The sequence below is a fragment of the Schistocerca gregaria genome, chromosome 5, assembly GCF_023897955.1.
Source record: "Schistocerca gregaria isolate iqSchGreg1 chromosome 5, iqSchGreg1.2, whole genome shotgun sequence".
Classification (NCBI taxonomy): Eukaryota; Metazoa; Arthropoda; class Insecta; order Orthoptera; family Acrididae; genus Schistocerca; species Schistocerca gregaria.
The window spans coordinates 463,559,625-463,580,060 of record NC_064924.1 but is presented as its reverse complement, the minus strand read 5'-3'; the positions used below and the strand labels follow the sequence as shown (position 1 = coordinate 463,580,060).

At 39.2% G+C, this 20,436-nt stretch overlaps 2 protein-coding genes across 2 annotated transcripts in view; one reads left to right on the top strand and one right to left on the bottom strand.

Annotated features, from left to right (window-relative positions):
* LOC126272058 (kinesin-like protein KIF14) overlaps positions 1-20,436 on the bottom strand; it is a 234,826-nt gene that overhangs the window by 130,221 nt on the left and 84,169 nt on the right. The gene's annotated exons all lie outside the window — the stretch shown is intronic.
* LOC126272064 (uncharacterized) lies at positions 212-20,404 on the top strand. The gene is made up of 2 exons (XM_049974603.1): positions 212-470; positions 20,013-20,404. The coding sequence occupies exons 1-2, from the start codon at positions 374-376 to the stop codon at positions 20,258-20,260; spliced, it is 345 nt and encodes a 114-aa protein (XP_049830560.1). The 5' UTR covers positions 212-373; the 3' UTR covers positions 20,261-20,404.

The window sequence follows — 20,436 nt, the reverse complement described above, 5'->3', positions numbered from 1 at the left end:
ATTCTCACTGCCCCGTATAATTGGTTTCCGCTGTTTGGATAGTTGTTTCATCAAGTCTACCTGATCTTTAGGACTAAGTTGAGAAATAGAGAAGAAGATGAAAGGACATCGCTTCTACCAGCCTATCGCAGCCAGAACGTTGGCTGCGCTAATGATCAGATGGCAACCCTGGCGGCGTGACCCGCCTCCCGAGTGTGGAAAAGCGAGTCCGTTGCCGGAAGAGTATCCGAGCGCGCCAGCGGCCTACACACACACACACACACACACACACACACACACACACACACACAGCAGATGGAGCCTGAGCGCGGCCGACGCGATAAAGAGGCGTGACTGGGACCAGGCGTCAGTGGCGGTCGCCGCGGCATCCAGAATGGACGTGTACAACTCGCTCCCCGACGTATTCACGTACCACTCGCTCAAGCACAGCGGATACGAGTACACTTGGACGACACAGCAGGATCACAAAGGTCAGTCACCGGTCATGGCCTCCTTTCGTATTGCGCGGATTTCGCCCGGTACGAGTTTTCACTTTTGACTGCTAAATCTGCTTTCTTCTGCTACGGCGGAGTTCTTTCAGTGCCATACGCTTTCCATATGCAAAAAAGGGCACTCACTGTAAACGAATATGTTCCATGACAAACTGAAAATCCAGTCATCTGGTAGCCAGCTTCGTGCGTGTTTGATTTTAACAGCACAGCTGAAGCTACTAACAAGTGTCGTTTAAGGTAGACAGCAATAAGTAGAAATGTAGTTTCCAACTTTGTGCCGGGAGAGAGAGAGACTTCTTATTGGTCGCTATTATCAGATCGAGAGAGGCAACAGCGAAACCTGCGAGTGCTGTGTACGTGACTGGACACACGCACTCGACACGGTGCATTTACAAACATCTCGATTCTCTGTAGTCGCGATTACAAATTCATGATCAGGTAGAAAACATCTGGAAAAGGAAACAGTTTAGGTTTTTGGATAGATTCAATGTCAAATTGAGGGAAAGTATTTTTTGAACAGGAGAACCAATGACGTGGGCGTAACCCAGATACACGAATCCGTCCCGCATCTCTTTCTGCATTTGAAGTTTCATTATTTATGATTGCTGTCACAAAACTCACATGACGAATCTGTTTGAAGTTGAGGAAAAGGGCTTATACAATATTCGCCAGCCACAAGTTTGCTACTCGCTAACAGTTTCTTATATCCTGCTCCTAATACTCGTTTAGCTTATGTAAACCAGCACCTAAGAATTTTTTTACTAGTTCTCATTTTGGGAAGACTTTTCTCACAATCAGTTTTACACTGTGAACATTTTTGATCGGATATAGTATTTACTATTTAATATTCACCAATTTTATATTTTTACGGCACATAGTTAACTATACCTTTTAGTTCAGACAATCAAAACGCAGGTGTGTGTTTACATTGAGAGCAGTTCTCCGCGCCTGGTTGAGCAACTACGTGACTTGTTTAAATCATCTAAAGAGTAACTAGTAAGTCGAAACTAGTTATGTTGCCTGGCTGAAACACATAATTCAAAAAGATTGTTCAAGATCGTCACTGCATTTCCCGAAAGCAGCGTGCCTAGATTGGGTACAACGTGTTATGGGTATCGTCGCGACACGTTCTTCACACTCTGAAGATTGAAGACTTTTTAACGTAATCGGTTGGTTCTTCATGGGCAAAACTCCCGGACTAGCAATAACAGCAGTATCCAAGAACGAGATCGTCAAACGTTGGGAGGGATGTGTTTGGGTTAGATGTGAGCGAACGAGATCGTCAAACGTTGGGAGGGATGTGTTTGGGTTAGATGTGAGCGAACGAGATGTGAGCGAACGAGATGTGCCAGTGCGGCCAGTTCACGGCCGAAAGCTGCGGGTTCATTAGCTCGCAGTGCTGCGCTTGGTGGTTGGCTGGAAAAGCAGGAGGCTCGGCTCGGCTCGGCGGCCGAGCCCCTGGCCGGCCTTCGGCGCGCGCCCAGCGTCTATTTCTGGAGACAGCACGCGGCGCGGAGCGGCTGCGGTCCGCGTGTCCTCGTTACGAATCCTGTAAACACTGCCGCGCAGCGCGGAACCTTGCCGGCGGCTATACGGTTCTGCGCAGTCCGCTCTCCCACACTACACCCAACCAATGGAAGCCGCGCCTGCGCACTAACTGCGCATTTGCGTCTCGTAAATTAGCGAAGCACATCTAACAGGCATGAAATGTTTGCTTCCTTCCGTAATTGTGTCTTCAGATATGTTCTGAACAGCCAGAACGTTCGTGATCGTTTATCTAAATTCATATAAAGCCATATGTTTCTAATTTCTGTGAAGAGGATCGTGCCACATACCTTCCGTTCCATTTACGTATAGAAGGCGGAATAATGGCTGTTCAATTACTTCTGTGTGCGCCGTAATTAGTATAATCTTGTCTTCGAGATACTCGCGTCCGCAGCACACCCTATACTGCACGTATCTGGGTGGTGCTAAACGATTATCAGAGCTGGCAGGAAACTACTTCACAACGGTTCTTCTCAGAACCAACCAGACAGACACCTGAGCCATTAAATTTTGTAAAATTATGTAATCGACAATTGTTAGTTGCTGTTGATACGTAATGCCATATGCTAAATAAATGAATAAATTCTAGATCCTGTGCGAGCTGCAGTATGTTCCCACAATCCTCACGTAACACTGGTTCTGAAACTCCACAGACTTTCGCGGAATAGTTGGCATTTTTCTCCACGTGTCTGCAGTCCACATTTCCCAACATTTTTGTGACGCTCTCACGTGAATGAAATAAACCTGACCATTTGAACTGACCTTTGTATATGTTCTGTATCTCCTGTTAGTCTTACTTTGTCTGCGCATCCTACAGAGTTCGTAAAGCGTTGCGCGCTAGCTTGCTAGACAGATGAGCCAGGCCTTGATCGAATCCACCCGGCGGATTATTGGGCATGGGCTGGTACACCGGCCAGCCCGAGTGTGCATTTTAGGCAATTTCCCATGCTCGTTTGGGCAAATGCTCCGCTGGTCCCCAACATCCACTTCACAGTGAACGATAATACAAACAGCTAAAATACGAACACACACAGGGCAAAATTTACGCGATTGAGACATGACTCTCTCGGCTTCACCCAATTAGGGGTCACTTTGACGCCTGACACACTTAAGTAGTAAAATAAAATTTGCTAAACCTAGGGGAAAACAACGGGCTCCGTACAAGACGGAATAAACGCTAGGGCAAAAGATGAGGTCTGTGTCCGATCCATTTCTTCAATATTCTAGGATGGTTCGCACAAGTGTTTTCTTGGCACACTCTTTTGTAGGAAGGGTAATCACAAGGTTTTAATTATCAACTCGTAAAACAAACATACGCAAGTAATTTTTTGTTTTCAGGCTCATGTCTCCAGGTTTGCTACACACTGAAATCTCCTTATGTTTTCAACACATCTTTCTTTCGTTTTTAACGTCTCATGTATTTACTCAGATTAAACATGAATACATTTTCATAATGAAAACTGAAATATAGTTTCCAACATTTGGACATAAAGAAAACACAGGACTCTAGTATTTGCTTTTCATGGAGTTCCTTTAAATAAGTGCTGCATAAAGCCTTAGCATTGAATGTACATTCTTGCTGGTTACATCCGAATCAATATTATTTCTTTCTTGCAGAATAATGTTTTTCAATCTTGTTTTACTTGTGATATGGTGTTATCTTGTTCTTCCAATCTTTACCATATGTTCTCGCATTGAGGTACAGGCCGGGTGACTGAGCTGGTGTTTGAGTTTAATGTGGTATGTTGTAGACGATTCGTAACCTAGCAACTTCTGAGGTAAGCTTGTTGGAAATAATAATTCCGTCCAAGATTTTGTTTTTGAGCGCTTCTCTACAGATGTTCTTGGTTCAAATGGCTCTGAGCACTAGGGGACTTAACATTTGAGGTCATCAGTCCCCTAGAACTTCGAACTACTTAAACGAACGTAAGGACATCAAACACATCCATGTCCCAGGCAGGATTCGAACCTGCGACCGTAGCGGTCGCGTGGTTCCAGACTGAACCGACTGGAACCGATCGGCCACATCGGCCGGCACAGATGTTCTTGTAGTATATTTTTATAAAAACACTTGTTCACGTTGCAATCAATAAAAGCTAGCTTACCCAAACCAATTAACGCCACACAACTGCGCTGCCGCCTCCGTGTTTGACCCTAGCTTCCATATTTTTACGACAACCCTTAAACGGTTAGCACTTCGGTATACACTGAACTTACGATCCTAAAACTCATTCTACATCGTTACGTACTCATTGGCAAATACTAACCGCTTGTTCTTGTTTGCTTCACTTACATACGGTTTTGGTCTTGGTGTTCTGGAACTGTAACCAATGCTGATCAGAACACTACTAACTGCTGTTTTCGTGAACCATCTTCCCAAGATGTTCTTCCAGAATTGCTCTAATTTTTGTTGCTGATATGCTGGAATTTTGCTTCAGTATTTTCAGCTTATGTCTTGTATGTGTTGAAGTAAATTTTAACATAGCACCTGTCCTAGATTGATTCACGTTGGAGGCGCATCACATAGAGGACGGATTTTTGTGGACAGCTTCTCCAATTTCTTTACTGTTCATGCATACGCAAAATGATTGTTCTCTCCTCTAAGGTCGCCTCTTCTACTTTCCGTCCCACTCGGATTTTGGACACTCATAACTGAACTTGCTTGTGTACTGTTATGGCAGCAGACACGAACGCGTTCCGAAGGTACAAACAACATTTCCATTGTTCACCTTGTTTGCTGCTATATTGCAGATTGCGTTTGAGTACTTACTTGAATAATATATATATGTATTCTTATCATTGTGTGCCGTGTGTGTTTAAAACATGACATAATGCTTTCGTGGACTCACGGTAAAACAAATATTTTCGCCTTCTGTATCCATTACTTCAACATTTAAAGCCGGATATCCATAGATTTGAATACTTGTGTCCGTTTTCATTTTACTGCCTCTTATGTATTGAAGTCTTAATGGACCCAGGGTTCTCTTGTGGGAGGGAGGAGTTACAGAATGTTCCTGTCCCATTCCCAAATATAACTTGCTGCCATCTCCGCTTTTAACGTGCCACGAATTCCTACGGTTTTAATAATAATAATACTTAAAATGTTTTAAAATATTTGTTTACACCAGTGCATAGCACATCGCTTTAGGGCAACTACAATAAGTTGCAGTTCATATAAATGGAGCATCTAGAAAGCGTTCGTCTGAAAATTGCGCAAGCCATTCAGTTGATTAAGGAACTATAGCAGCAACTGACACACTCTGCGTCATAGTTTGCACGACAAAAAATCTAAGCGTGCACTCACTATCATAACTTTTCTCCAACTGTATCGTTTTCATTCGACTGCCTCTTATATTGTCTGTCAGGTCATTAATATACGATATATACAGGCTTCCTGCTAGGACAAGTGGTCTATGTCCGCTTTGTTGGTGTCAACAGCGGGCTCTACAGCTACTGTATCTCGTGTCGTGTCAGCATAGACTGAAAGAATTGTCTGCTAAACACTATACTAGAAAGCAACTAAAGTTGCAGGTAGATACTGATGGGTGTTGCAGCAATGAAAACTGCAGTACACTGATAATTTTGTAATTTTTTCAGATTAACACACAATAATAATAAGAGAATAACGAAAAATAAATATAACACATTATTATGCACAACAATATCGTATATATGGCCCTCACCGGTTCTCGAACTCTAAACGTAAACCCTGCTTCTCTAACTTTCTATGGTGACCTCAATAACATTAGTGACAGCACAAACTATGGGAATCTCTCCACACTTATTTACTGCATTGCGTTCTCCGAATGAATCTCAATGGTTTTGAAGGACTCTGAGTTGATGCAAAAGCACAAATGAACATTATGAAATACATATCCCTCGTTATCTACCACCAGTCTGTCCACAGCAAACGTAAACAATTAGCATTTCCATTTACGAGAATTTAAACATAGTCTGAAAAGCTTGTAAGGTGTTGCAGTGTAGGTTGTGCTGTGAAATAATTGTTGAGAAAAATTTGATACGTTGCGCAGTTTCTGAGTAACTTAGCGCAGAAATTGGCATATTAGGTCGAGGCGCAGGCAGACTCAAGCAGACTGTCAGAGGCGGTCTCGCCAAACGTATTTTCGTTTGGTTTTCTCAAACCGAACAAACGTAGCTTTTGCTCACCTAGTTTATCACTTACGAAATGGCACCTTTTTTAACTGGGAATGAGAATTTCAAGAAGTAACAAACGGACCACAGATGCCTTGCACTACCGCATTTTAGCGCATCGAAGTGCTTGAATTTGCGCGCGCAACGACCTGATTGGCTAAATTCAATGCTGAATAACTCTGCAATGGCGCAAGGTATTGAATTTTTTTCTTAGCAATTATTTCTCAGCACATCCTCCCCTGCAACATCCTTACAATATTTTCAAATTGTTCCTACCAACCTGTATCAGTGCTAAACATAATTAGGCTATAATAATTGTATGTAACACGATGGGACTGACGCGAGAAGCTCCAAGTAGTGATTATTTACTTGTGGTAACCTGTACAATAGGTCTACTTGACGCTTCAGTCATTTGCATCAGTTTGACCGACCGCTAAACCCTTGCCGTTCCCTGTGGGATATTTGGTTGGCAATGTCGTCTTTTAGTTGTCCGAGAACCAGGATTTCTTAACGCAAAGCGAAATTGCCCGTCTACAGTATTGTTATTCCAGATGTCACAATTTAGAGGGCACTAATACACATGTTCCGGTACACCGACTTCCACATTCATGATCTAGCCTTCTTCCACCCGTACGAGTGGTTAACTTCTCCAATAGTTTGGCTGGTCATGTTATGATTTTCAGGGAGCAATACGGTCTCGCTGAAAGGAAACGTAGCCGATAAGGTCCATAAGACATTTTAGGTAGCTTCTTCTTCCCAGCAAGGACTGTCTTCCAAGTGGACACTGCCATAAACCACAAGGTATAAAATTTCTAGGATACGTTTGATGAACTTGAGGATGAAATAACCCATTATTTCTAGGCCTTCACAATCATGTAGTTTAAATATTATCCAGCCACTGGTGTATACCGGAAAGGCGATTAAGGATGTTATTGTCCTCCAGCATCATAAGGGAATTGCGACAGGTTATTTGCAGTAGTCCAAAAAAAGAAACGTTAGCCATCATTTGCAGTTTATATGCATTAACCTGCAAGAGAATTCTGAGCGACTGGATACGAAACCAGGGCTTATTTATAGTAGGGCAGGTCGCAATTCACAGTTTGTCCAATCACTACAAATACGTATTAACGCGAGTGTTACGTGTGGAAGCCATTCGTTCCTCACAGAAGTATGTTCTGTGTGTGTGCATACCATTGTCTGTAGGGATAAACAATTACCTACATTATTCATTATTCAGTCCATGATCATGTTGGTTGAGCTTCGTGGCTGTGAATTAAAGTATTTGGAAAAATAAAATTAGTGGCTGGTTGCTTATTTCTTTCAGTAATCATCTACATAAATGTGTGGACTTTTCTTTTCTGATAAGAATGACGGTTACCGAACTAAGAATCCTCAGAGGCAAACTCCACTGAAGGTAGTTCTCATACGTAAGTGGGTGTTTCGTCAATGGACCGCCATCAACGTTCACGTTAAGTTTTTTTGAGTGCTTTTTTGAATCCTTCAGCTGCTATTTTCTTTGTTTACTGTACGATTGTACAATTTCGGCATTTGGCCATTTTCAAGTAATTTATGGATGATTTTTGGGTAACAGATTATGTCATATACGTTGTTGCTCCTATGACATCATCTTATGCTCATAAATTATTTCGAATAATGGCAGTATTAAGTCTTTTAACAAGGTCCTGAACGTGGGCTTTCCACGACAGCTTGCTACGTATCTGAACACCTAGAAATTTGAACTGTTCGGTTTCACTAATCATATGCCCGTTCTGTGAAGTAAAAACGTCAGGCTTTGTTGACTTTCGTGTTATATAGCATATAGCATGTCATATGTGCAACAACATATACGACTATCTGTTACCAAAAAATCATCCATAAAATACTTGAGTATGGCCTAAGGCCCAAATTGTACCATTGTACAGGAAATAAAGAAAATGGCAACTGAAGGCTTTAAGAAATCATTCAAAAAATTCATCGCAGCTGAGGACCATATCGCATTGAAAATTTACGTTAAGTATTGGACTACAATTATTGTGCGAAGATATACGTTAGCATTCTGCGGAAAAACTGGCATTTTGTAAAAATTTTGTCGCCTTTACAGTTCAAGCAGTACGAAATAGTTTCCAGTGCACAATAAACTGTTTCTTACCGGAAACGTAAGTGTATTTTAATAGATAAACGTCATACTTAAATCTAGAGGTTAAAAAGGTCATTTTACTTTGTCACAGGCTTAAAAAAATATTGCGCGATGCGCAGCCTTGTGGAAAAAGTACTACTTATTATCAACAACAACAGATAAAACACAACCACCGGTTCACCTTGGACACTCGAAAGGCGTCATCGTACTATCGCAGGCGCGACAACAAAGCTTTCTACGCCCAATACGTGTTCAAGCAGTCTTGAATGTTTAAGTAATTAGGGTGTTTAATAAAATTAATGGCCCCATTACCTTAAAAGACAATTAACGCAAGCAGTAAACATCACTGATACAGCTGTCCTCATTACCATGGTTATGCAAGCTGCAACGATGCCCTACGAAAGAAATTTCTTTCGTGCCACACACAAGCCATTATTCCAAGGAAAATTTGCGTCATGAGACACTTGATAACAAAACACGGGGAAGTTATTTTCGAATAATAACCATGCAGCGTTCATTACTGCCTTCTATAATCCAAGTGCGATTCCACTCGGCCTTCATAAACTGCTTAATTGCATTATTTACTGTCACTAGCCAACTCCCCCCCCCCCCCCCAACCCCACTATCTCCTTCAAATAATCGAACTTCCATGTATTTTTTAAAAAGTTTGATGTTAGTAGCATACACTTGAGTATTTTCTGGGCAGGTCAGCTCAATTTCAGGTGAAAGCTAGTTTATCTCAATTTTTAAGACATCATATCTCCTGAACTGTGTATTGTGCAATGATATCAATTTGCGGGTGTATACGGTTACTGTCTGCAAAATATGCTTTGTCTAGAGTCAGTAGTAAAGAGGCAATAAATTAAAACAGGATGCTTAAGTTTGACTGCCAGACAGCAGAAATGTAGTAAGCGACAATTTTTTTTCCCTTTATTATATAGCCTGGGGTGCTAGCTAGAAAAAGCCTCAAAAAAGTAAGAAATTAAGTGTAAAGTTTTTGCAAGTCTCTAAATCTCTCAAGCTGAAATGCTAGACGCATAAAGTCTGTGCAATCCGCACGCCATGAGATATGGTGCTTCAATACATATGCAGTAATTACACAGTTTTGAGCTTTAATGCTTATTGTGTTCAAAATCTAATGTAAAATTACTTACACTTCTCTTATTACTTTTCTAATACCACTGGAGTCAATAAGATCCATTAAGCACAATGGAAAATCATTTTTCATGTTTTTAAAGTTATATTTTTTTATATGTGCGACACTTTCTCTGAGTCAATTGTATCCAATGATATTTCATTCATTTTTGTATTAATAACACACTAAAATTTATTTATAGTTTTTTGTAACTAAATTTCTTTTTTTTCCTTAATGTAATTTTTATGAAGATGGAATCACTACTTTTATATTGAACAACTGCAATGTATGTTTTTATGTTGGTGTAAATTATTTGGGTCTACATTACTCCAGTGGTACTTGATTCAGTTATGACCGTCTCCGGGCGCGCGCACACGCACGCACACACACACACACGCACACACACACACACACACACACACACACACACACACACAGATCAGCCATACAAGCTTTGTTACAAAACCTGAAAATTTTTCCGAGTATCGTGGACACCATTATGAAGGATATGTTCACACTTCATAGACATGACATATATGCTGTGACAAGTGATGTGCTTGCACTCTCAAAGTAAGTCACCCGTTGCAGCATGGTAGTATACCTCATGTCTCTCAAGAAACAAAACATCTAACCTAATAGTATCTATGGTAGGCAGAAAAATTTGTAGATTTTGTGACAAAGCTTGTATGGTTGATTAACATGACATATGCAATTACTTGAATTATGTAATGTACTGGTTTCACTCAGATCTGAAGATGGTCATGCTGACTGAAAATACTTGGTTAGTAAATTTTTGGGGCCCATTACTGGATTTATATCAGAACAAGTACTTTGGCTGGGAAAAAAAAAACTGAAGCAACTAGGCTCAATTTCTGCATCCAACAACATGTAGATAAAGGGGTCCTCGTCAGTTAATTTACTGACAGCAAATACATACACTACACTGTGTCCAATTCCTTGTGTGTCATTAATCGACATGATGGAAACTGTGGAGGAGGCAGACCAAAAGCAGATAACTGAACATGCAGTGCACCAGTTCTGTGAACTGTGGCTCTGTGATGTACTTTTCACTATTTCGGTATACAATCCATCACAGTACAGCTTAACAGAAATTTCAGACAGAAAATGAAATAAGTACAAAATAATAGAAAATTCAGATTCAAGCTGATCACCAATTTCTTTTTTTCCAACCGAGGAGGAAGAACTGATTATGTTAATGGAACAAGTCTTCAAGGCTCTATCACATGAACACAATAAAATACATGTTAAACCAAACAGAATGTCTTGAAAGTGAGGGGTATACCTTATTGTTAGAAGAACAAGCAAAATCATTACACAAGTGAGACATTTTTCTTCCATTGCTTCCAATGTAATCGTTAAAACATATTGCGTGTTGAGAGCTCTCTTACTGGCCATCATGGTGACAAGCACATGGAGGATGACCAAGATTTGAAACCACAGTATGTTTGCCGTACTGCACCTAATATAAGTAAACACATAACTCAGGTATGGTTCATGTGTTTACTTGTGACTATCAGTTTGTGCTCTACTGCTGTTGTGATCAGACTAGTGATCAGACAACTTGCTCATGAAGCTATTCATACTTTTGAATAAATATTACAGTTTAAAAAAAATGGACACAATTTTTGTTTATGGAGAAAGATACCACACTGTTAGTAGTGTGGCTGTATGCTGGAAGGTAGCCATATCATGCCTAATCCTCATTATCAGTCTTTGCAAATATTATTTTAAATAAGTCTGTCAACTGAACTGTGAAGAGTCAAATACACAACTGACTAACAGAAACTAATGCAAGGATGATAGTTCACATTGATTGAGAGAAGTGGATAAGCAAAGACTCTTGTCTGCTAATATGTCGTGTGAACTTTTCAAAATTTGCATCACTGCTGCCCACTTCATGGGACACTAGAGTGTCGGAAAAATCTATTTATTACTAGATATGCTGCCACTCTAACTGGAAGACATACCTCTAGACATAACATAAACTGTGTGGTACCAATATGACCACCCATTCTGCAGACATAATTAAAGACTTTAACAGAACATTTGGAGATCATTGTTTTGGTCATATGGAGAAAACGAAACAGTTTGTATGCTCGCCATAATATCTCTGGTCTTGCATCTGCAGAGAAAATTAAAATTAAAAGTCTCCAAGGAAAACTGAGTTGAAGATACAGGCCTGTGTTGTTGTAAGTTCAGATTAAATTCAGTGTGCAGTATTATCAACCCAGAATCACTTTACAGTATGCATCAATGTTAAGGGTAACATTTTTGGCATATGACACGATAGTCAAACAGGAACAGTACCCGAATTATATCTTGGTTAGATTTAGTACTGTACAATGGACTGTTTGAGGGATCTCTTCTCCAGATAGCATGACAGTGATTTGCAGTGCTGTTACCTTGCTACTGTTTGATCAAGTTCCGCATGTCATGTTGTTTGACTGTTATTTGAAGGTTCTCTTCAATGTCACAGGAAAAGTACATAGTTTCACAATAAGGCAGCTATGAACATTAAAACTTAGTTGAATATGTCAAAAAATTGCTGTATTGTGCACTGTACTTAGTGATAACTGTACCTCAATGTATTTATTCACTTTGGCTGTACTTGTAGTGGCCTGCCTTAAGTGCCACTCTGGCCAACACTATTACATACTGACTCTTTCTGAAACTATGTTTAATGAAAACAAGACAGCAATACTAAGGTGTAGATAAGCAGCACTTAGATGCAGTTCTTCTGCAAAGTTTAGCGTAAAGTAATTTTATCAACAAAGGCTAATGAGACTGTGCATAAGGATCCATTACATCTTTTGTTTGTAAGCTGTTCTTTTATTTTGAATGCGAAGGAAGTTTTTTAATCCATTAGCTTACTTCCTTTGTGTTTATGTTGAAATTCTCAGGAGCATTACTTAATTATAGTGAGAGAGTCAGCCATCAATTTTTAAAAAGGAATTATGCCCTTATTCCGCATTTCACTACATCACACCAGACTATTAGGAATGGCAAAATAATGACTGCACATGAATCATGTGAGTGTACTTACATATATACTTTCACAGTCCTGCCATTTGAGCAGAATCTATCTAGTTACTCATTAATGAATGACGTAACTAGCGATGTTGCACATGTTCATTCTTATTGAAAAAGATGTAACCATCAATAGAAAAGTCTCTTTTCTCTTTCTGAAAGAGAGCATATTTGTCCTTGGCTGAACGCACATTATCTACACATGTAAAAAGTAAGGTAAAACTCATGACATTAGGGTTCGGTTTACCAGATATTGTTAAAAGCCTTTGCAGGTACATGCCACATGACCTTATACAAGAACTTTATTTATCACTTCTTAAATTAACACCGTTGATCATAAAAAAACTTTATAAAATATAAAGACAAACAATCACTGAGAAACCAACTACTATTATAATCAATGATAAAAACAATCAGATATTAATAAATTAGAAGATTAGTGCTGCAAAGGAGAGCCTGTTTCTCTACTACCCATGCAACTATCAACAGTGATAAACATACTAAAGTTGTGGCTTTGTACTTTAGATTGTGTTTGTTTCTGAAATGTACTTATAAATTCAAAAGCTAGAGAAATGTAAACTTGTAATGAGATGATTTAGGCGAAGAACAGTGTAAATGATTACACTGCACAAAATAAAGTACCTTGAATATGACGAGCTCACTGAGCACTAAGATGCATATATATCGAATTTCATAATCAGACAAATGTTTTTTCACTTAGTGCTTGACTTTATGAAATTCTGCATATGATGTTTTTGCAACAATTCTGAATTCTCGCAGTGATGTTCTCTAAGCACAGACAGTAATGTCTCACCAAACCATTATCCTATGTTACAGAGTATAAGATATACCTTCATGTATTCTTTTCAGAAGCATTTAATACACCAAAGCAGCTAATATTTCATCATGAAAACCATTTATTTGCAGACAATAAAAGCAATCACATTAGATGTGACTTTTATTTACTCAAAAAGAAATCAGCATGCTACCTCAGATTCCTCCATATTACGAAATCCAAATGTTTAGTTGGCACTAACTATAAGGTACACATGTAAAACTCCCCTTTCAGTTGCAGTACTATGCTTTGCAAGTACATCTTCAAATAAATGATAAAGTCTTTAAAGCATCTGAAGACTGTCTACTCTTTCTGTTTCACTAATAATTCTTCTTAATGTGCAACACTTTATGATAATTCCTCTAACTGTTTATGAGGAACAAAGTTTGCTTCAAGTGTGCACCATTTAATAAAATCAATACTGTTAGGATCACTGCACAAGGATATTATAGTGAGTGGCTGCCTTCTTCCATTTCATTTCCTATGTTCTTACCACATCAAAATCTGTCTGATGAAAATTAACAAGAATCAGTGATCAAATGGAAGATTATGGTGAAGATACAGGTAAAGATGCAGTAACCAGGCAAATGGAGGTTGGGAACTGACACAAGACACTACTAATTTTCAAGGCTTCAAATCTTTGAAACAAAGACACTCTTCAAATGTCGGCATTACATAGTGGATATTTTATCCCAGCCCCTTAAGGATACAGGGTACGTTCCGGTTCAGTATTATGTAAAAATCAATACCTATTTCTTTCAGGTACTGTTCATAACGTACATGTTTTACAGATTTTTTTTTTATATCAGGTAATGCAGCACACTTCCTAAACAAACTAAAAGTATTTTGGATATTTTTAACCTGCTCAGGGTCATAAAAAAATTACAAAGAAATTGATGCAATTTGTTTGCAAAATGCTTCCTCAAATTGAGGTACCATTTAATCCAATGTTATACATTTGGAGGAGACCAAATTTTTATCAGATATGCATGACATGGTGGCTGAGGTACTAGACGTATTTAATTCCACCTATTATGTATATTGCAAGGATAAAAAAATATCATCTTAAATTTTAATTTTTATATTTTTTTTCCTAATAAAAATGTTATTTTTTCTATATTTAGTTGATTCTGCAAAAAAAGCTTAGGTCTACTACATAAGTATGGACTATTGCAAGTTACAGAAAAAAAATAGAGCAATGCTTTATAAACTTTAGGAAATATTTGTATCTGAATCTGAAAAATACAACTTGTGGGAAATTGCGAATGAAGATATGGGTCCAATTAAACTGTGCCTCAGAACATTTCTGAAGCATAGTCTTCATCCTGCAGCATTTCTCCATCTTCAAGCTTCCTCTTGGCATTCCTTTTAGCACTTCTTGCTTCTCTAGTAACCTGGAGAACGGATCTTTCAGCTTCATACAACTGTTATCTGTCACACGCAAGCACTTAATCTTCCATATTAAAGCCACTTTTGCGCCTAAATTTCTCAGGACTTCCAACCTTCCTATCACTCCATCACTCAAACAAATCACTGCATCTAGTACACCAACTTTTAATATATTTAGTCCTACAAAAACATTTCTTGGATAATCTTTCCCATATGCAATGGTTGAAACTTTCATTCGTATTCTGAGTGCCCCATGAAGACATTTACTAAACAGAAAAGGGCCATTTAGATCTCTAAAAATTGGTTTTCTTTCATTCATAACAGGCTCAGGAAGAGAATGCTTATTATGGTATATTTGACCACTTTCTTTTGCTTTTCGGTAACCCCACCAAGAATCTGCTCCTTTACGGCAAAGTCCATGGACAGGGTGGTCATCTGTGGACAACTTATGAAAGTAGGTGGCCCATACAGCCTCTCTCATTGCCGTAACATCATTCAGAGGTGCAGTTCGTCTAATTGCCAGTCCATAATAACTCTGAAGAAGGTCTATTTCAGTTTCTGTCAATCTGCCTTGGCCAGACAGAAATTTTCCATCAGATAGCAACTTTTCTTTCATTTCTCTTCGTACCTTCCTCAATCTAGCACCCAACCTCTTTTGCACATGTCCACAACACTCCAGTATTGTTACCAAGGTATCACCATAAACATTGAAATCATTAATTTTATTGAAAGGCTTAGAGTCGCCATCACCTAGGTCCTTCATATACCCAACATTATAAACAGGCGCCAACCTCTGAAATACTTTTAGAGCTCCATCACACTTCATACCTCCACTGTAACCATCATAATTCTTAGAACACTGATGTTCAGTATGTCCTTCAGTGTTACCATGGCAGATGTAGCTGTACTTAGGTAAGCACTCAACATCAACAACTTTTCCATTCTCCGGAGAAGTAGCACTTACAACACCATTCAAGGAACGATGTCCTTGACATTGCTATGTCCCATCAAGTGCAACAGCAATGTTCCTGGTTCCACTAATATTTACAGTTTCTTCTACTGCATGTTTCATACATGCTTTAGATACAATCATCAATGCACCTGAAAGTATTTTTATGTATTTGTGAGCCTACTGGGAGGAGGAGGAAGATCCGTCAAACCACAAAATGTTCGAGCAGCCTTTTTTCCTTTTCCTGTTGCACGCATTGCATACACTGGCGTCAAATTCACATCATATGAATGATGCACAATGTTCAAAGTCATTTTTGAGGTAGATTTATTTCATGATCTACACAGAACAACTAATTTTGATGCTAAACCCTTCCTGCTACTTTGTTGTTCAGTTATTTCCAGACAGCCTACACCATAACATTGTTTACATTTCACCACTTCCTTTATCAAATATCAACAACATATCCACTAGAAAGAGAGTCATTGTTAATACAAAAATTTTAATCAATAGGAAGTGTGCCATGTGGGAGTTTCTTCTCTGAAGAACATAAGTTACTTTCAACAGTGTGGCTTGTTTTGTTTGTGAACTGGGTACCACGGAATTTCCTTTTATTGAATTTCTTGATGTGTGGCATAGTTTGTATTTATTGCACATTAAAGGATATGCTGTTGTTGTTGTTGTTGTTGTTGTTGTCGTCTTCTTCAGTCCTGAGACTGGTTTGATGCAGCTCTCCATGCTACAAAGGATATGTACTTCCACAAATATATGTAGCACTTGGGCAACAAACATTCAGTAACATGTGAACAAACTGCTTCAGTAAATACTAGCAAAGATAATCATTTACAGACACTACAAAGCTGCACTGTTACCAACATATACAATGTATCATACATATAATCGCTGGAAACAAAGTTCACAGTTCTTTACGAAATAATACTGGTTTATGTAACAGAAATAAAGGGGGTGTGGCGGCATGAACCATGAACCCATGAACCATGGACCTTGCCATTGGTGGGGAGGCTTGCATGCCTCAGCGATACAGAGAGCCGTACCGTAGGTGCAACCACAACGGAGGGGTATCTGTTGACAGGCCAGACAAACGTGTGGTTCCTGAAGAGGGGCAGCAGCCTTTTCAGTAGTTGCAGGGGCAACAGTCTGGATGATTGACTGATCTGGCCTTGTAACAATAACCAAAACGGCCTTGCTGTGCTGGTACTGCGAACGGCTGAAAGCAAAGGGAAACTAAGGCCGTAATTTTTCCCGAGGGCATGCAGCTTTACTGTATGGTTAAATGATGATGGCGTCCTCTTGGGTAAAATATTCCGGAGGTAAAATAGTCCCCCATTCGTATCTCCGGGCGGGGACTACTCAAGAGGATGTCGTTATCAGGAGAAAGAAAACTGGCGTTCTACGGATCGAAGCGTGGAATGTCAGATCCCTTAATCAGGCAGATAGGTTAGAAAATTTAAAAAGGGAAATGGATAGGTTAAAGTTAGATATAGTGGAAGTTAGTGAAGTTCGGTGGCAGGAGGAACAAGACTTCTGGTCAGGTGACTACAGGGTTATAAACACAAAATCAAATAGGGGTAATGCAGGAGTAGGTTTAATAATGAATAGGAAAATAGGAATGCGGGTAAGCTACTACAAACAGCATAGTGAACGCATTATTGTGGCCAAGATAGATACGAAGCCCACGCCTACTACAATAGTACAAGTTTATATGCCAAATAGCTCTGCAGATGACGAAGAAATTGAAGACATGTATGATGAAATAAAAGAAATTATTCAGATAGTGAAGGGAAATGAAAATTTAATAGTCATGGGTGACTGGAATTCGGTAGTAGGAAAAGGGAGAGACGGAAACATAGTAGGTAAATATGGACTGAGGTAAAGAAATGGAAGAGGAAGCCGCCTAGTAGAATTTTGCACAGAGCACAACTTAATCATAGGTAACACTTGGTTCAAGAATCATAATGGAAGGCTGTATACATGGAAGAAGCCTGGAGATACTAAAAGGTATCAGATAGATTATATAATGGTAAGACAGAGATTTAGGAACCAGGTTTTAAATTGTAAGACATTTCCAGGGGCAGATGTGGACTCTGACCACAACCTATTGGTTATGACCTGTAGATTAAAACTGAAGAAACTGCAAAAAGGTGGGAATTTAAGGAGATGGGACATGGATAAACTAAAAGAACCAGAGGTTGTACAGAGTTTCAGGGAGAGCATAAGGGAGCAATTGACAGGAATGGGGGAAAGATATACAGTAGAAGAAGAATGGGTAGCTTTGAGGGATGAAGTAGTGAATGCAGCAGAGGATCAAGTAGGTAAAAAGACGAGGGCTAGTAGAAATCCTTGGGAAACTGAAGAAATATTGAATTTAATTGATGAAAGGAGAAAATATAAAAATGCAGTAAATGTAGCAGGCAAAAAGGAATACAGACGTCTCAAAAATGAGATCGACAGGAAGTGCAAAATGGCTAAGCAGGGATGGCTAGAGGACAAATGTAAGCATGTAGAGGCTTATCTCACTAGGGGTAAGATAGATACTGCCTACAGGAAAATTAAAGAGACCTTTGGAGATAAGAGAACCATTTGTATGAACATCAAGAGCTCAGATGGAAACCCAGTTCTAAGCAAAGAAGGGAAAGCAGAAAGATGGAAGGAGTATATAGAGGGTCTATACAAGGGTGATGTACTTGAGGATAATATTATGGAATTGGAAGAGGATGTAGATGATGATGAAGTGGGAGATACGATACTGCATGTAGAGTTTGACAGAGCACTGAAAGACCTGAATCGAAACAAGGCCCCTGGAGTAGACAACATTCCATTGGAACTACTGACGGTCTTAGGAGAGCCAGTCCTGACAAAACTCTACCATCTGGTGAGCAAGATGTATGAGACAGGCGAAATACCCTCAGACTTTAAGTAGAATATAATAATTCCAATCCCAAAGAAAGCAGGTGTTGACAGATGTGAAAATTACCGATCTATCAGTTTAATAAGTCACAGCTGCAAAATACTAACGCGAATTCTTTACAGACGAATGGAAAAACTAGTAGAAGCCGACCTCGAGGAAGATCAGTTTGGATTCCGTAGAAATGTTAGAACACGTGAGGCAATACTGACCCTACGACTTATCTTAGAAGCTAGATTAAGGAAGGGCAAACCCACATTTCTAGCATTTGTAGACTTAGAGAAAGCTTTTGACAATGTTGACTGGAATACTCTCTTTCAAATTCTGAAGGTGGCAGGGGTAAAATATAGGGAGCGAAAGGCTATATGCAACTTGTACAGAAACCAGATGGCAGTTACAGAGTCTAGGGACATGAAAGGGAAGCAGTGGTTCGGAAGGGAGTGAGACAGTGTTGTAGTCTATCCCCAATGTTATTCAATCTGTATATTGAGCAAGCAGTAAAGGAAACAAAAGAAAAATTTGGAGTAGGTATTAAAATCCATGGAGAAGAAATAAAAACTTTGCAGTTCGCCGATGACATCGTAATTCTGTCAGAGACAGCAAAGGACTTGGAAGAGCAGTTGAACGGAATGGATAGTCTCTTGAAAGTAGGATATAAGATGAACATCAACAAAAGCAAAACAAGGATAATGGAATGTAGTCGAATTAAGTCGGGTGATGCTGAAGGAATAAGATTAGGAAATGAGACACTTAAAGTAGTAAAGGAGTTTTGCTATTTGGGGAGCTTTCGAAATGTGGTGCTACAGAAGAATGCTGAAGATTAGATGGGTAGATCACATAACTAATGAGGAAGTATTGAATAGGATTGGGGAGAAGTTTGTGGCACAGCTTGACCAGAAGAAGAGATCGGTTGGTAGGACATGTCCTGAGGCATCAAGGGATCACCAATTTAGTATTGGAGGGCAGCGTAGAGGGTAAAAATCATAGAGGGAGACCAAGAGATGACTACACTAAGCAGATTCAGAAGGATGTGGGTTGCAGTGGGTTCTGGGAGATGAAGAAACTTGCACAGGATAGGTTAGCATGGAGAGCTGCATCAAGCCAGTCTCAGGACTGAAGACCACAACAACAACAACAACAACAATGTGGCGGCATACATGAACATAACTTTAAAATTGGTATATATAGGTAATTTTTCGTTTGAAACCCTATAATGTATATATTAATAGAATCAGGAAAGACTATAGAATTTTCCATTGTTTATAAGTAACCTGTATCCATCATCAATGAAAATTTGCTTCATTAATAAATCCTTCTCTATCTGTTGTTTGTATGTATTGTTCAATCAAAATATACCATTTTCCATTTTAATGGTTTTTTTTTTTTTTTTTTTTTTTTTTTGCAGGCAACAAAGCATCTGCAGCGACAAATAAAAACAAGGCTTCTTGTTCTGGAGCAAAAGCATCGAAGGAGCCATGTCCTATATGTCAAGAAAAGCAACGCAGACCTCTGTCCACCTACATTAGAACTAAATCTCGTCAAGATCACAAAAATGATGCCTGTATTGAGGAAGAGACTGATAATCCTGAACAACATTCACAAAAAACAGCAGAATTAAACATTCAGGCACAGGATCAGCACAAAGTCAAATAAAATCATAGTTAAACTACCTCTGCAGGGGTTGTAAATTTGTATTTTAATATTGCTTGTACATAATTTTTTAGGAATATTATTGAATAAGACAATTCCAGTAATTTTATTGTAGCACTGGATAATTAACAATGCAATGAAATTTTACTACCGTCTCTTACAATCCTGGTGAAGAATGT

What these genes read in the sequence shown, in the direction of transcription:
- LOC126272064 (XM_049974603.1), top strand. Translation starts at nt 374, where the DNA reads ATGGACGTGTACAACTCGCTCCCCGACGTATTCACGTACCACTCGCTC. An exon ending in GACACAGCAGGATCACAAAG is followed by an intron (nt 471 to 20,012) that starts GTCAGTCACCGG and finishes TTTTTTTTGCAG; the next exon opens with GCAACAAAGCATCTGCAGCG.